The sequence below is a fragment of the Protomyctophum bolini genome, assembly GCF_963924005.1.
Source record: "Protomyctophum bolini genome assembly, chromosome: 21".
Classification (NCBI taxonomy): Eukaryota; Metazoa; Chordata; class Actinopteri; order Myctophiformes; family Myctophidae; genus Protomyctophum; species Protomyctophum bolini.
In genome coordinates, this window is record NC_137882.1 from 28,371,738 (window position 1) to 28,389,237 (window position 17,500).

The following is a 17,500-nucleotide window of genomic DNA, read 5'->3' on the forward strand; positions in this document are numbered from 1 at the left end:
ACTTCTTCGTTTTGCGATAATTGTATTCTCTCATTTCTGGCTGGCTAATGTAATATTTATTTCCCACCTGGGAACACCATGGTTGAGGGAGAGGAGAGGAGAGGAGAGGAGAGGAGAGGAGAGGAGAGGAGAGGAGAGGAGAGGAGAGGAGAGGAGAGGAGAGGAGAGGAGAGGAGAGAGACGTGCGGAGGGAAGGAGGAAAGGAAAGGAAAGCGAGGAGTGGAGGAGACGAGAGGAGCTGTGAGAAGATAAGAGGCAAATAATTGGACGAGGAGAGGAGATGAAAACGATGGGGGGGGGGGTGAGAAGAGGGAGGAGGGCTGAGGAAGCGGAGAGGAGAGGAGGGGAGAGGAGGGGAGGGTCGCAGCTGTGTGGAGGATAAAAGATTGGAAAGGGGGAGCAGGAGAGCCGGATGAAAAGAGGAGTGGGAGGGAAGATAGGGAATGTCGAGAGAGAGAGAGAGAGAGAGAGAGAGAGAGAGAGAGAGAGAATAACTATCTCTGACAGAAAATGCACAATCTTTCCATAGTTTCACGAGATAGTATAGCCTATATTACTCAAAGTAACACAGCACTGTTTACACCTTTGGTTTATTCCAATTTATATGCAATATTTATATGCACGTATGCTACATTGTTTTAACTTGATTGTCTTGTTCCACTTTTGCTTTGGCAATGTAAAACGTCTGTTTTCTCATGCAAACAACGCTCCTTTGGGGGAGAGAGAGAGAGAGAGAGAGAGAGAGAGAGGTTGAGTGTTGAAGCATGGATAATGAGACACTTGTTTCCTTCTCTCCGTGCTAGCACAGAGACAGTGAGCCGTGCAGTAACAAACTGAACTGGGTGAAAAGCAAGTCGAGCCACAGTCAAAATCTGATGAGTGCTCATTTTACTCTGAGAGAGTGTAAGAAATGGACTCCCCCCCCCCCCCCCCTTATGCAGTGGTGTAGAGCGGTGTGAACCAAATGGACCCTTATAGGTATGTCCTAATTGGTACATTTGGTTCCATTTGTACACTCTCAGAGTTAAATTAACAATTACAATATTATTGTTACAATATAAATTGGGGTCCCAAAGTTAAACGTGGGTCCGTAGGCTAATGCATGTCAAACTGGGGGGTCCTTGAAATGAAAATGGTTGATTCTCAACCATTTACTTTACTTTACTTTACTTTACTTTACTTTACTTTACTTTACTGTAAAGTAAAGTACTCACAACTCACAATGTAATTAGTGTGCAGGCTATAGTTATTGTCACACTTTATTCTTCCTCTGGAGTAACCTATACCTACCTTCCGCTGTGATTGGCCAAGCTTTGCATGACGTTTGTAGTAGCTAATTGGCTGTTGTTGGTTATACGTAACCAAATCTATGTTTTACAATCGTTTATAAAGACATAAATTCGTCAGTAAAATTACTGAAGTGGAACGCTTCGACCACTACTTCCTGAGAAGCAAGTCGGGGTCAGTCCAATGGAGTTGAGTGGCGGGACACAAACCATATAGCCGGCAGAACAGCAACCCCCAGGGCATATTACTGCCATGAGATGAGTAGTGGGAGGGGGCCTACAGTATGTAAGCGACTGCGGCAACCACACTTTCAAAATTGTGACTTTTCCAGTTGGTATTGGTATTGGTACTTTGATGCCAATACTTTTAGTACTCTCTAATCTAATACATTTCAAATTCCGTATACTTTTACTTGTAACACGGTATTTCTGTATCGCTGTATTGATCAACATTTGAGTACTCTCAGAAAGTCATCACTGCGGCAGATTGCAGGTTGCCACAGTATACTTTTACATTGTCACAGAACAAAAAAACTTTTCTTCTTCCTTCAGGCAGCTCTCCTCGGGGAGATAAATTTAGACCCGGCAGGGAGCCTTCCTATCTTCCTCCTCCTCCTCCTCCTCCTCCTCCTCCTCCTCCTCCTCCTCCTCCTCCTCCTCCTCCCCCCAGCCCTGCATCCCCTCCTATCCATCAGAAGAGCCTCCCTATATATCTTCATCCTCCCCCCATGCAAGCCTGCATGCCCATCTACACGTTTGGAAAAATGTGTCATCCAGCCTCCTATAGCCTCACCTGTCTTGTCTCCCTGTAATACCACACGTTTCCATTCATTAGTCTATCCCATTATAACCTATAGGCTACAAAAACGCCTTCTGAATCCTAAAGTTTTTCCTGGGGGAAAAAAAAAAGTTTCTCTATCAGAGGTGCTCAGAAAGGGGTCCTTGACAAAGTACTCTGCCACAGACCCCCATTTCAAATATTTTGTCCTGATTTTGAAAAATAAAAATAAAACAGGCAGATCTACAGTACAGTACAAGCTCATAGCACAGCACGAAGTGACGCGCTATGAGCTTATCTGCTATTTTTTTTCTTCCAAATAGCCAAAGACATAATAACGGTTAAAATGTAGTTGCTGCAGTCTAAAGTGACATACAGATTAATTCCAGGTTTTAATGGCTTATATACAATACATGGCATGATGGGGTTTAGATTGTGGGACATTCCTGTTCACCTTCTCCTCCTCTCTTTCCTATACTCTCCGAGGTGTGTGTGTGTGTGTGTGTGTGTGTGTGTGTGTGTGTGTGTGTGTGTGTGTGTGTGTGTGTGTGTGTGTGTGTGTGTGTGTGTGTGTGTGTGTGTGTGTGTGTGTGTGTGTGTGTGTGTGTGTGCGCGTGGGTGCGTGTGCACACGTGCGTGGGTGCGTGTGTCAGCACTCGCTGGATAGAGTCTCGGCAAAGCAAAGCCTGGCAGAGATGGAGAGAGGACATTTAAGAATCGTGGACTGTGTTCAGAAAACTGCTCAGGGAAGGGGGGCAAACAATTTGAGTGTGAATGCAGAGAGAGATAAGAGAGAGAGAGAGAGCACTGTTTACACCAAGTGACCTCGGTACATAGAAATACTGTTCACAATAGCAATTACATTTGAATAAATTGCCGCTGCTTCGTATACAAAGTGCGTGCAAAACATCAAATGCATTTTGTTTAATTGGATTCACGAAAAAACCTCCCATCAGTGACTCAGTGGTATATAGAGAGATCTACAGAGCACTTCCAATGGAACGGCTCAGTGCCAAATTAAAAGAGAGAGAGGAAATAACTTTATGAATATATGGCAGCCGCTGATGGATGTCTTGCCCAGGGATCTATCTACTGTGATTCATAAAGGAAGTGATTCATTGGATTGGAGAGCCCCAGCTGTACTCTTGCAATTTGCCTTCTGATGTGCCCATGTGTGTTGTGTATGTATGTATGTGTATATATATTTGTATATATATTGTTTTCCCCTCATGAATAACTGACTGTATTGTGTACAGTATGTGCTGCTCGCCAGTTTGTTTGTTTTGTTTTTGTGCTTTTTGTTTTTCTTGTCCGTTTTATTGTATTGTGCTTTTAATGTATACCTTTCTAGTTTGCCTCACTTTATCTGTATACATTTGATTCGTCTTTATGTGTAAACATAACATAAAAATGTTATATATAAAAAAAAAAATCACTAACTACTGAGCTGAATTATTAACCTGGGTTCCAGCCAGAATCGCTACTACTCAGTCTAGAAAGGGTTCTATCTCGACATGCAAACGGGTGAAATCGACCCGTGGCTTCTGATTGGTCTGTGGTGCGTGTTGAAAAAATAAAGAAAGCACCAGTTTGACGTATCAATGCCCACTGCGTCTACTGCTGTTGTCCTGCAACGCACGTGTCATTCACTGAACTCACCCCACACAGCCGTCAGCTTTTTTGTACTTGACTCTGACATAGTGGACTATACTGAATGAATTTAGTTATGCTTTTACCCTAGGTTTTACTCTCGAGTCTCGGGTGAGAAAAGCATGGACAGAGTGGCAGAGTCGGCTGATGACGTATCAGCAACAACGTGGCTACGTACGGGTGACATTATGAAATACGAGTCTGCTGCCTGCAGGCCAGACTGAGTAGCGACGTGACAAAACGGATTCACTTAACGCAGCGAGCGATTCAGGCTGGAACCAGGCTAACGAATAATAACTTGAGTAGTGTTTCACCAAAACAAGGACAATACACAGGGTACCCAGAGTAGCAGCAAGGGGACATAGGCTTGTAGATCTGTCTCTCTTCTGTCCAGGTTGGATCTGCGTGGGAGACTGTGGAAGAGATCGGGAGTTACTAAACGTCAAGAAAGAACTTAATTGGTCTTAAACTAAGCGAAACTAAGCTAGTAGGCCTACTACAGTAGCTGATGATATCACTGAGTGTTTGTTGTCACAGCCAGGTGACTGGCAGAATGGAAAACAGCCAGGTGATTGCCTGCCATGACAGTTGTTTTAGGAAAGCGGAAAGGGAAGAAATACGAAAATAAAGATCCAACACTTTTCTTGAGGTGGAAAAAGCACCTCTTTTGTTGAATACATAACGAGATAGACTAGTCCTGCATGTAATCACTCTTCTCTCTGATGCATGTCCTTTGTCGTAACGGCATTCTACTGTATATGGTAATTCAATTACCATTAATTATTGCGTTTAATGCATAATTCATGGCCCAATTACTAGAGCTGTTTCAGCTGTGTCCTTGCCTTATTGTCTCCGCCAGTCCGCAGGCATGGGGAGAATCAGAATCAGAAGCTTATTGCCATGACATTGCCAGGAATTTGGTTCGGTGGACAGCAGAGTGCAGTTACAACATTATAGGACAAGTGAAAAACAGGACAAGACAGTGCAAAAACAACATGCAATGAATCGTGAATAATTCTAAAGTTGCAGAGAGTTCAAGTGTTCAGGTCAGACTCAGACAGCACAAGTCGGTTCATATTCCACTCTGAGTGGGGATGGAGGGAGGATAGAAGGGGGTCTGATAGGTTGAGGAGTTCAGTCATGCGAGAGAGACTCTGAGTATATAGTCGCTGCTTCTTCGCAGCGACTGGAAAGGAGCCAGCTTAGGTGGTTCGGGCATCTGGTTAGGATGCCTCTCGAACGTCTCCCTAGTCCCTACTGAGGTCCTCGAGGCACGTCCCACTGGGAGGAGACCCCGGGGGGCAGACCAAGGCGCAGTTGGAGGAAACACATCGACTCACTGGCCTTGGAACGCCTCGGGATCATCCCCCAGGAGGAAGTTACTAATAATGTTGCTCTGGAGAGGGAAGTCTGGAGCTCTCTGGTGGAGCTGTTGCCTCTGCGACCCCTACTACGGATAAGCGCTTGAAGATAGACGGATGGTTCACAGGTCTAAATCAGTCTTTAAAAGTAGATCTCCTCTCTGTTTGAACACACAGAAGTTCTCCTTTGTGTCTCTGCCGACGGACGTGCTGGAGATCCAGGTGAAGGACAAGTTTGCCAAGAGCCGGCCGATCATCAAGCGCTTCCTGGGGAAACTCTCGGTGCCTGTTCAGAGACTGCTGGAGAAACACGCCATCGGGTATGCTGTGGACACGCACACACGCACGCACGCACTCTCTCTCTCACACACACACACACACACACACACACACACACACACACACACACACACACACACACACAATTATACAATATTTGTCAGTGTTATGCTTATTTTTGTCATTTATTACCACTCTCTCCACAATGCAATCTGGATTGCATTATGTGCAGCTGTGATAATAATGTCAAAATGTAGCTTCCTTCCCGGGTTGCATCTTTACATTCTCAGTCAGGGCCAGACTCGCATGCAGCGCACGCTGTTACATCAAAGTACTATTTGCGCTGGTAAGGCGCACGGAATTAATGTCTGATTTACTAAGGCAGTATGGTAATTGTGTTGAATCAGTGCATTGCTTTGCTGCTACCACATTCTGGTATAGCATTCTGCATTTGAAGTGGAGCAGTGTGGAGTGCTGTAATTTGTTTGCGAGTTAACAAAAAAACAACAACGTATAATGCTGACTTTAACGCAATGTAATTTCAAACTGGGTGTAACAGAATAAGTCAGCAGTCTTATTGCCCTATCGCCACCACAGGCTTCCTTTATTGCCTGTGCTAACGTCTGCTTTTTAGAGGTGGAGAAATTGTACACAAAGTGTGTTATAATAAATAAATCCAGCAAAAATGTGTAAACAGCCTCACAGAAACCTTGTGATCTCCGTATTTCATGTATCTTTCTATGTTTGTTTTTTTTTTTTTTTCATAAATGAATGCACTTTTTTATATTTTTGCCGTAGGCTATTAGGTTGCAATTTACAACCTGTATAGTGGATTCTGCTGCATGAACACAATGGACTGTCTCCCGGTCGGGAGCATGCAGTGGTGTAAAGTAACTAAGTCCTTTTACTTAAGTACAATTTTGAGGTATTTGTACTTTACTTGAGTATTTCCAAGCTCTCAATGCGTCGCGACGCATTGAGAGTTAACCTGAGCTAACCTGCCACGCATGTCGGGATCCACGGGTTAGTTTTATCCTGCCACGGGTTAGTTGTAAACGGACGCGCATGTCGGGGAGCGACGGTGTTGTCGGACTAATGCCTGTCGGACTGTCGGTATATGTCTAACCAACATAATGCACCCCCTCATATGCACCAACATATGCACCCTCCCCTTTCCTTCCGTAACCCACTGTTCTGTCTGTCTGTCTGTCTGTCTGTCTGTCCCCGTCTCCTGTTCCGTCCGTCCGTCCCTGCCCTCGTCCGTCCAACAGAGACCGCTTGGTGACGTACTCTCTGGGCCGCAGGCTGCCCACGGACCACGTCAGCGGCCAGCTGCAGTTCCGCTTTGAGCTGACCACCTGCATTCACCCAGGTATATAGAACCTCCATGTTGTCTTTGAGCTGACCACCTGCATTCACCCAGGTATATAGAACCTCCATGTTGTCTTTGAGCTGACCACCTGCATTCACCCAGGTATATAGAACCTCCATGTTGTCTTTGAGCTGACCACCTGCATTCACCCAGGTATATAGAACCTCCATGTTGTCTTTGAGCTGACCACCTGCATTCACCCAGGTATATAGAACCTTCATGTTGTCTTTGAGCTGACCACCTGCATTCACCCAGGTATATAGAACCTTCATGTTGTCTTTGAGCTGACCACCTGCATTCACCCAGGTATATAGAACCTCCATGTTGTCTTTGAGCTGACCACCTGCATTCACCCAGGTATATAGAACCTTCATGTTGTCTTTGAGCTGACCACCTGCATTCACCCAGGTATATAGAACCTCCATGTTGTCTTTGAGCTGACCACCTGCATTCACCCAGGTATATAGAACCTCCATGTTGTCTTTGAGCTGACCACCTGCATTCACCCAGGTATATAGAACCTTCATGTTGTCTTTGAGCTGACCACCTGCATTCACTCAGGTTTACAATCTTTGGTATGTCCCGGTATGAACCTCCATGTCTTTGAGCTGACCAATCCCAATCCAATCCACTTTATATTTATATAGCACATTTTACAACGCAAGGTTAACACAGTGCCGTACAGGAAAATACAAAAAAACTAGATCCATTAGCTAAGACACAGAAAAGCAACAGCAAGAAGAACACATGGTAAAAGCCACAACACAGACAGAGACACATCCCAGACGCAGCAGCATCAGCAGACGGTGAAACAAAACATGGACCACAGAGACACTCAACTGGAGTTAAAAGCCAAGGTAGGTGGGTTTTGAGACCTTTATACGCCACGCCAGTTTGAGCGTGGGGCGGGGGGGTTTGGTACGACGGAGAAAAGGCTAGTTTTTTTCAAAATGTATTAAAAGCTGGAAATGACAATGTGACCGGCAGACGGGTTTTTATACAGTGTACATACAGTAGCTTTCCTATTATGAAATGGGTGAGAGTGGTCCTTTGAGAGAATAAACACTAAGGGACTTCATTATGAATGACGTGGGTTGTGCTCCTCCTCTCCTCTCCTCTCCTCTCCTCTCCTCTCCTCTCCTCTCCTCTCCTCTCCTCTCCTCTCCTCTCCTCTCCTCTCCTCTCCTCTCTCAGATGACGAGGAGGTCTCTCTGGTCATGGAGCCGGCGTGTCCTCTCCCGGAGGACGACCGGAACGGGACGGCGGACAACGTCCCCGAGAACCTCCACGACGACGACGACGACACGCTGAGCCTGGGACCCAACATGCCCGACCTCCCCCTGGACGGAGCCCCCGAAACGCCGTCGGAAACGTCGTGTCTCCGCCGTGTCCCCCCGGGCGAAGACGACGGCCGCCGGCAGCAGGAGGAGGAGGAGGAGACCGCCGCGGAGGACGTCGTAGCAGCGGAGGACGTTCCTCCGCTGACCGAGGGGAGTGCGCCGCTCGGGGGGGAGGAGGGGGCGGACGCCGCATGGGGAGAAGGGGCCGCGGCTGAAGGTACGGGCGAGGAGGAGGAGGAGGAGGAGGAGGAAGGGGGAGAGGAAGGAGGCGGAGCTGATGGCGTGCAGGAGGAGGAGGAGGGGGTGCCTGGTCCGTTGGCTGAGGTGGAGCTGGCAGGTAGGTCTGGGAGTCGTCTGGGGTCTCGCCATTCTGCTCACCATCTCACCATTCTGTTTAAAAAAAAATCGATTAAAAAAATAAACACAATTTTTCAAATCAAAACGATTCTCGATTCCGATTCTTGGGGTCACGATTCGATTAAAAACATATGTATCTATTCAAATCAATGCAATTCTCCATTCCGATTCTTGGAGTCACAAGTCGATTAAAAAAAACAATTTTTCAAATCAAAATGATTCTCGATTCCGATTCTTGGGGTCACGATTCGAATAAAAATCTATTCTCATTACAAACTTATTCCCAATCAGTTTTTTATCAAACTTATTATTCATATTGTTTGTCATATTGTTGTCATATATGTTCAAGTGTAGCCTATTTATTTCCAACAGCTCAAACAAAACATTATAGGCTATAATACAAGACAGGGTTGTGTAAAAAAACTTTTTTTTTTTACAATTCTAGTATGAAAAAGAATCACAAAAAAGGTTTACCTAACTTTTCTACTTCAGGGAAAACATGCACATATTATGTTACTATTTCTCTACTCCTTTATTTGCTCTTTCTTGTACTCTTTGTTCTGTCCCTTTGTTTGCTGTGCTTTTGTTGTTTTGAATGTTACGCTATCTATGCCACTGCATTGTCTGTAAGGAAGCCAAACGAAAATATGTTTTACTCTTATGTACCTGTACACAAGATGTAACAATAAAGTCCAACCTTGAACCTTGTAATAGATTATTTCCCCCCCCCCCACACCTCGTGACAGGAGTCGAGGATGCGGAGAAAGAGGCGGTCGGGCATTCGGAGGAACCCCGGGCTACGAGCCCCGCCTCCGAAACAACTTTGGCGGAAACAAAGTGCGACGACGACGACGACGACGCGTCTCCTCCGGAGGGCGGTGTTTCCGCCACCGACAGATGCCGAGAGCCCGCCCCCTCTTCGTCGGAGGGCGGGGGGGTGGTGGAGGTGGAGGTGGCGGCGGGAGACGGAGGAGAGTCCAGCGGCTGCCACCCTCCCCTCCCCCGCACCGCGACCATGCGGGACCACCACCACCACCACTCCGCCACCAAGGTTAGAATAGTTTGGGATGTTTCATTATTGTTTAGTTTTAGTTGAGTTTGGATTATTATTTTTTTATTTTTTTATTCAGTTCGTTTTTGTCCATTTTCAGAGCGGGTTTGGTAGATTTAATTTTTGTTTTTATACGTTTTAGTTTTAGGTTTTTCGGCGCTTTTCAATCCTGCACCTGGCAAATAAATCCGTTGCAGGATTGAAAAAGTAAGTGTCGTGTAATAAGAAACGATAGCATTTTACAAAAAGTTACAGAAGCTTATAAATGAATTGACAACAATGTAAACCACACAATAGAGCTTCAGTCTTCATTTTTCTTTTCCCTTTCTAGTTTTTACTTCGTTCCGTTAAAGAAAATGTTATTTAACACATTTTGGGGCGGGAACCCCTTTTGGTGTTTCAAACATTATGTTATAATTTAGCTATCGAAAGACAGCAGCTCTACAAGCTCATAGCGCACCACCGAGTGGCGCGCTACGAGCTTGTAGGTCTGCTATTTTTTGAAAAGTCATGAAAATATTTATTTCAGAAAACTGGAGGATTTAGAAGATTTTTTTTTTAACATTTTGAGGTCAGGCCTAAATGTTTTAGTTGTGGTTTTTTTTCATTAGTTTTAGTTAACTATAATATTGTCGTCCGTGTCCCTGAAGCAGCCGCAGCAGCCGCAGCAGCGTAAGGCCCGGCCGTGCTCGCTGCCCGTGTCGGAGCTGGAGACGGTGATCGCCTCGGCGTGCGGCGAGCCCGAGACGCCACGCTCCCACTACATCCGCATACACCACCTCCTCCACAGGTATCGCTTCAGGTTGGATACTGGGGTTCGGGGACCCCCCAGGGGTCCTTGAGGGAGTTCTAGGGGGGTCCCCTGCTAAATGATAGTTAGGAACCAAATTTGGTTCCATTTGTACACTCTCAGAGTTAAAATAACATCGATTTTATACGGTATAAATTGGGATCTCAAGAGATAGAAATGCCATTACATGGGGGTCCGTGTAGTCTAAATGCATGTCAAACTGTGGGTCCTTGGTTGAAAATCACTGCTCGAGCCGTGAAAATCTTCACTTATGGGGGTCAAAGTCATACGATTTGTCACACACGTTACCGCAGTGAAATGTGTTCTCCGCATTTGACCCGCAGCCAAGGAGCAGTGGGTGAGTTGTAGCCGTGCCGCGCTCGGGAATCATTTGATTAGTAGATTTGACCCCCCTCAATCCAACCCTTTGATGCTTCAAATGGGGGTCCGGGGGCTAATTAGTAGGCATGTAACGATATATCGATATCGATATTAAGGCAATTATGTTTCTGCACTGTCAAAAGTAATGCTACTTCTGTTGCAATGTAGTTAAATAAAAAATCTCAGGGGGGAAGATAAATTATATAAAATTAAACAGATTTTTCTTTAAAATATATATATTTTTTAATATCGTGAAAAATCGCATCGTGAACCTCATATCGTGATACGAGTCGTATCGTGAGTTGAGTGAATCGTTACATGCTAATTACATGCTAATTACTAATTAGTGTCAATTTGGGGGTCGTTGACATGAATACGTTTTGGAACCAGTGGTATATACCGTACGTCAATGATGATTCTGTTCTACAGGGCTTTCATAGAGTCTGTTATTACAATACACCACCTCTCCTCCACAGCCTGCCCTCCGCCCACAACGTGACGGAGGGGGGAGGAGACCAGGAGGAGGAGGAGCCAGACGAGGAGGAGGAGGAGGAGGAGCCGGCCTCCCCCACCTCCACCACCACCACCATAGGCCTGGACACCAGCTCCATCTCGCCCACGCTCAAACCCAACAAAAACGGAGAGGACGAGGACGAGGAGGAGGACGACACGACGCAGTCTCCTTCCCAGGTACGTACGTAATACGCTGAGCAGTGGTGGGGAAAGTACTACGTTTCTTTACTTGAAGATGGAGTGCGGTCATTTCTGTTCTGTTTTGTATTGTGTCTATGAGGTTAAGACGACACTAATTGACCCCCATGTGTGGTTAGAATATTCAAATATGTCTTCTTGGTTTCTTCCCCGAAAACCATCCTGAATTCGGTGCTTCGGTGCCGGCGAAATGTTGTGACATCCCGAACTCATTTTGACGTTCCAGGTATCGGGAATGATGCCAGAGTAGACAGGCAAAGACAGGCTGTCTTAATTATGGCGTATGGTCTCTGAGCCTCGCTGAGGGGGAAGTAATTTGTACGACACACCTGGCTTCAGTCCATCTCAACATGTCAACACTCGCCAGGTCGGATTAGAGTTGTATTGAGCTGTAAATACCGTCTTTTATCTCAATCTGAGCCCTAAAAAATGCTTTGGATTGCGTACGCGAGGACGATTTTGGATATGATGGGGGCGGAGGCATATTTACATATCATTTTTGGGGTCCTTGACATGAAATATTGAGCACCACCGATACAGAAACATAAGGTTTTTCAGAAAACTGTCAGGATTTTGAAGACAAGAAAATTCGACATCAGGCCTAAATGGGTTTATTAATTAATCCTGGCGGTAAACGGGTTAACAGTGGAGTATGAACGGAGCCTCACACGCCGTGTTTCCGCTCCCCTCCACCAGGTGCCAGAGTGCCCCGGCTCCTGCTGCCGGGCGCGCGCCCTGCCCCGCAGCCTCTCCATCGAGCGGCTGTCCGAGCTCAACCAGCTCCTGGAGGGAGGGGGCGGGGGTGGGGGCGACGAAGGAGGAGGAGGTGGCAGGAGGAGGAGCGACGAAGGGGACGGCAGTGGCGGCGGCAGAGGAGGAGGAGGAGGGGTCTGCAGACGAAGGGGCGTGCCCAGGGTGCCCGGCGGCGGCGGTGGCGGTGGCAGCGGCGAGGGCGGCAGCGAGTGCGAGCTGTGTGCCGACCGCTCCTGCTACAGCACGTCGTGCTACAGCACGTCCTGCTACAGCACTTCCTGCTACAGCACGAGGTTAGGATAGGTTTTGGAGCGGTGCAAGCCCGCTCCAAGAAACGGCAACGTCTGTCCGCTATGTCTGTATGTGTTAAGCATGTAACGATACACTCAACTCACGATACGATATACGTATCACGATTATGAGGTTCACGATGTGATTTTTCACGATATTTTCAACACGATTATTTTCCAGATAAAGGGTTTATCTTCCCCCCAAGCATTTTTCACATTTTTTTATTTAACTACATTGCAAAAGTAGCATTACTTTTCATGTAAAATTACTTAATATCTGTAAATATGCTTTTATGTTAAAACCTAGCTCGAGTTAACATTTCTTCTTTTCTTTAATGGCATCTTAGGATAGATGTAGACCTATTATACGGGATATAATATCGATATATATCGATATACGATATATCGTTACATGCCTAGTATGTATGTCCCTATGTTTAGGGTACCAAAAGGTGCGTTCCTGTGGGTCTGGAAGTTCCGGGGACCGCCACACAGAATTGCACCATTTTTCATTATAGTTTAAAGTTTTTGTTAGTTTTGACTTTTCATTTTTTCAGTTTTTAGAGCAGGTTTGCGAGTTTTTATTTAGTTTTAGTGTTACGTTTTTAATTGTTTTAGTGTTAGTTTTTTTTTTTTTTTGTCACTTGGACTCTCTGCACTTTATATTAATTCATTTTTCATGAAAACGACTGACATAGAAACATGGATTTTTCAAGAAAACTGTCAGGATTTAGAAGACATTTGTATCGAATCTGTTCTCAGGTCTAAACAGGTTTCTGATATGATAACCTTGTCGCCACACAGCAACAACTCGGGCGGCGGCGGCCCCGAGGGGCGAGGCCGCGCCTGCAGCGGCCACACGCGCCTCTCGTCGGTGGACAGCGCCCGGCTCTCGGAAACGAGCACCGTCTTCTCCTCCCAGGACGAGGAGGAGGAGGAGGACGAGGAGAACAACAGCGCATTCGAGTCCCTGCAGGCCGACCCGTCTCCAGGAGGAGGAGGAGGAGGAGGAGGAGGAGGAGGAGGAGGAGGAGGAGGAGGGAGGTGCCGAGAGGGGAGCGGAGCAGGCGGAGGAGAGGCATGCGGCGAGAGGAACGGCGTCGGTAAGGAGCCATGCAGGGACGTGCACACATAGACATTAAAAAGGGGGCTTCATATCAGCCCCCCCTGCCCTTTTACCCGTCTGTAAGAACAACTGCCCTTTCCAGACCCAGGGAATGCAGCATTTACTACACGGTGAATAAAATGCAAATTATGCCACTCCTTTCCGTGCCATGCCAGAAAGGCAGCATTCAGGAGAATTGCTTTTTTGCGTTGAACAACTTTGTTTCGAAATCCATGTCGGGGGTGTAAAGTTTTTTAAGCCCTCGGCCATGGGGGTACACACGCACACACAAAGCTGGGCATAGGAGGGGCTGGCACCCCTCAAATAAATCACAGACCCCTCCCACACATTTAGAATAATGCGTGAGGGGGCCGTGATTCTTTTTGGGAGAATGAATCACATTCCACGCCGCGTTGTTGGACCCCGTCTTGTGCATCATGCCTTCCTTCCACTCTCTGTGGAAAAAAGCTTTTTTAACGCGGTGTGTCTCTGTCTTATTAGCTGCATAGAAATGTAGGTCACGTACGCATTTCACGCAAGTCTTCTGCCGTTACAAACCACCAAGGCTCCCTACGAGCTTTGTAGATACTTCATTTCATCTCCCTCCCTCTCTTTCTTCCCTGGTGATATGCCAAGCCATCTTTGTCGCTATAATAAGCAACTTTTCAGACGAGTAACTTTTCTCTCTCTCTCTCGCTCTCTCTCTCTCTCTCTCTCTCTCTTTCCAAGAAGCGCCCGCCTACAACAAGCATATGCAGCAACTTTTGGAAAGTGAATCAAATGCTATAAAATCTCTGGCACTTCTGCCTGTTTTGTGAGCTTCATCAGTGGTATAGCCAGCTCTCAGCTCAGAAGGCACAGGCAGCAGCAGCAATGCAAATTTATATACGTTGTCGTGCTGCCGGTTGTGTAGAGGTGTGGGTATAAAGATGAGGCACGACAAGGATTCCAGGTTCATAGTCAGTAGAATGCAGTTTGTGCGTGCGTTTGTGCGTGCGTGCGTGTGTGCGCGTGCATATATGCGGCGTGTGGATTTTACCTTTAGGTAGGCTAGAATTGCGTGGGGGGCGGGGGGTGGGGGGTGAACTCGCGCGTCGACCCGATTCGATCAATGTATTACCAATCTCGTACACCATTGCTCACGAAAGCAAGACCCGGGCCTTGACCCAATTATAGCCACTGCGTCTATAGCTTTTAATTCAAGTAAACGTAGTATAGGAAAAGGAACAGTTCTGTTCTGTTCCCCGGACGGACATGGTGCTCTTCACAGACAGCAGCAGCCTCTCCGCTGACCGTGTCAGCGTTGCTGCAGGGGGGTGTGAGACCGTGCGGTCAACGGTGGTCGCTGAGTGCTGACAGCCGACTCACACAGCTTCTTCCTTTCTGAATTATACTTTAGGCTGTCTGCAGCTCTGCAGCATACTGTGCGAATAACCACATAAGTGCCTTAAACCAAAATGACATGTCCGTGAGTGCTGGTTATTCTCTCCTTTTTTCTTTTTTTTTAGAGAATGTCTTGTAAAGTCAACTGTGTTTCTCTCAGGCCTCACCCCTCCTCCTCCTCCTCCCATCTGCAATGTCCTCCCCACCCTGAGGCCCGGCCATGAGTCAAACCATTTCCCCACCGCCTCCGACCCTGCATTACCTCCAAGTAAGAACCTCCACACTGTGTGTCTTACTCTGGAAGCTATACCTCCCTGTCCCCCCTGGCATGTGTGTGTGTGCGTGTGCTTGTGCGTGTGTGTGTGTGTGTGTGTGTGTGTGTGTGTGTGTGTGTGTGTGTGTGTGTGTGTGTGTGTGTGTGTGTGTGTGTTATATAAACACGCTATATAAAGGCGCTATATAAATGCACTATTTACCATTTACCGTTTTACCACATGTCTGTGTGCATGGGTGAGTGTGTCTGTGTGTGTGTGTGTGTGTGTGTGTGTGTGTGTGTGTGTGTGTGTGTGTGTGTGTGTGTGCATGGGTGTGTGTGTGTGTGTGTGTGTGTGTGTGTATGTGTGCATGGGTGAGTGTGTCTGTGTGCATGGGTGAGTGTGTCTGTGTGCATGGGTGTGTCTATGTGTGCATGGGTGTGTGTGTCTATGTGCATGGGTGTGTCTATGTGTGCATGGGTGTGTGTGTCTGTGTGCATGGGTGAGTGTGTCTATGTGCATGGGTGTGTGTATGTGTGCATGGGTGAGTGTGTCTGTGTGTATGTGTGCATGGGTGAGTGTGTCTGTGTTCATGGGTGTGTGTGTCTGTGTTCATGGGTGTGTGTCTCTGTGTGTATGTGTGCATGGGTGTGTGTGTCTGTGTGCATGGGTGTGTGTCTCTGTGTGTATGTGTGCATGGGTGAGTGTGTCTGTGTTCATGGGTGTGTGTGTCTGTACGTATGTGTGCATGGGTGAGTATGGGCCGTGCAGAGACCACTGAGGGGCGGGTGCTCAAAACCGCACACATAGCTCGCCCCCATTTTTGGTAGTGGTCTTTTTGTGGGGGTCCCTCCTCGTGTCATTTGACACCAGACATAGTAGTACAGTACATTGGATGTCTTTATATGCTAATGGAGCCGTAATGGATGTTCCACAGTAACTTGGCCCCATGCCACTGGACCGTAAAATCAGCAATACGTTGTCATTACCATGGAAACATGAAAAGGGGCCACGTATGTTGGCCAGGGCACGCTGAGGCGTGCGTGCGTGCGTGCGAGCGTGTCTGTCCTCCTCCCTTGCAGGTACATCCCACTCCTCTTCACTTTGCCACCATTCCTTCTGTTCAATCCACCCAGACCGCCTCTTGTTTCAATAGAACATGGCTTTTCAACCAGTGGTCCTTGAGGGGATTCCAAGTGGTCCCCAGCTAAATGACGGAGAGTTAACCAAAATGGACCCTTCTAGATCTTTAACTCTTGAGAGTGTAAAAATTGGTTTCATTTTTAAATTATTGTTAGGAACATCTGCGTTACTTAATTGACAAGAAGTCTACGCAAATTAGAGAATGTAAAATAATTGTCATTTTGATCAACGTTTTGCCTGTTATCTCTCCTATAACGATACCAACGTCAATACAGCATGGAATTGTGGACAAAATCATATCCAACGATAACAACATATTCTTTAGTCTATAAGCATTGCTATACTCTTTTTCCCCCTGCATCCAGCGGAGCATCGTGATCCTGTGGGTATTGGTGCAATGCCGGTCAAAGAGAGAGCAAACGGCCTGTACAGTAGTTAAGTCATCCTGCTGAGCTCGGGGGTTTCTCTGGCGGAGTGGGCAGCGTTTCAAATCTACAGGGCTAAAAATAGAGCCTTCGAAGCATCTCATCTCTCGTCTCTCTCTCCCGGGGGAGAGATATACTGAGAGCTCCAGATCAGATCAGATCTGCCACCGTCAGAACATCACCACCACCGCCCCGAGACACTGACACGGACTCATCGTTTTTCTCAGTGACCGGTTCGCTGGCCCCCCATGCTTTACCCCCCCCCCCCCCCAAGGTGGACAAATAGCTCGACATAATATACACACGCTGGAGGTGTTTTTTGATTCTAACGCTTTCTGTCAGAAGCCAGTGGATTTCCCGCAGTGAGGGGGGTATCTCTCTCTCTCTCTCTCTCTCTCTCTGTATCTCTCTCTCTGTATCTTTCTCTCTCTCTCTCTCTCTCTCTCTCAATTCAAAGTATGGCATTGCCTAAAGCAAAAGTGGAACAAAACAATCAAGATAAAACAATGTACAGTATATGTACAGTACACATGAATACTGAATATAAATAGGAATTAAATAAAGGTGTAAACAGAGCTGTGTTATACATTAACACTTTGGTTTGATACTATCTCGTGAAACTATAAAAAAAAGCTTGTGCATTTTATTTTCTGGCAGTGCAGTTATACATCCACATAGGAGACGTTAGCTTTACACTTAGTGTAAATCATTTGCGACAAGTAGCAGCAATTTATTCAAATGTAATCGAATTAAAGTTAATTGCTCTGTTTATACAGTATAGTTATATGTTT

At 46.6% G+C, this 17,500-nt stretch overlaps 1 protein-coding gene across 1 annotated transcript in view; it reads left to right on the forward strand.

The window, feature by feature from the left end:
- Positions 1-17,500, forward strand: part of LOC308336462 (E3 ubiquitin-protein ligase HECW1-like) — a gene marked incomplete at both ends in the record, with an annotated part of 61,039 nt that overhangs the window by 23,396 nt on the left and 20,143 nt on the right. The window contains 11 exons of the mRNA XM_080793827.1: positions 5,253-5,395; positions 6,626-6,726; positions 7,921-8,403; positions 9,170-9,474; positions 10,125-10,276; positions 10,609-10,622; positions 11,238-11,335; positions 12,053-12,402; positions 13,204-13,383; positions 14,418-14,467; positions 15,048-15,155. Of these exons, the coding sequence (XP_080649953.1) occupies positions 5,253-5,395; positions 6,626-6,726; positions 7,921-8,403; positions 9,170-9,474; positions 10,125-10,276; positions 10,609-10,622; positions 11,238-11,335; positions 12,053-12,402; positions 13,204-13,383; positions 14,418-14,467; positions 15,048-15,155 (1,984 nt within the window). The remainder of the gene's footprint in view (positions 1-5,252; positions 5,396-6,625; positions 6,727-7,920; positions 8,404-9,169; positions 9,475-10,124; positions 10,277-10,608; positions 10,623-11,237; positions 11,336-12,052; positions 12,403-13,203; positions 13,384-14,417; positions 14,468-15,047; positions 15,156-17,500) is intronic.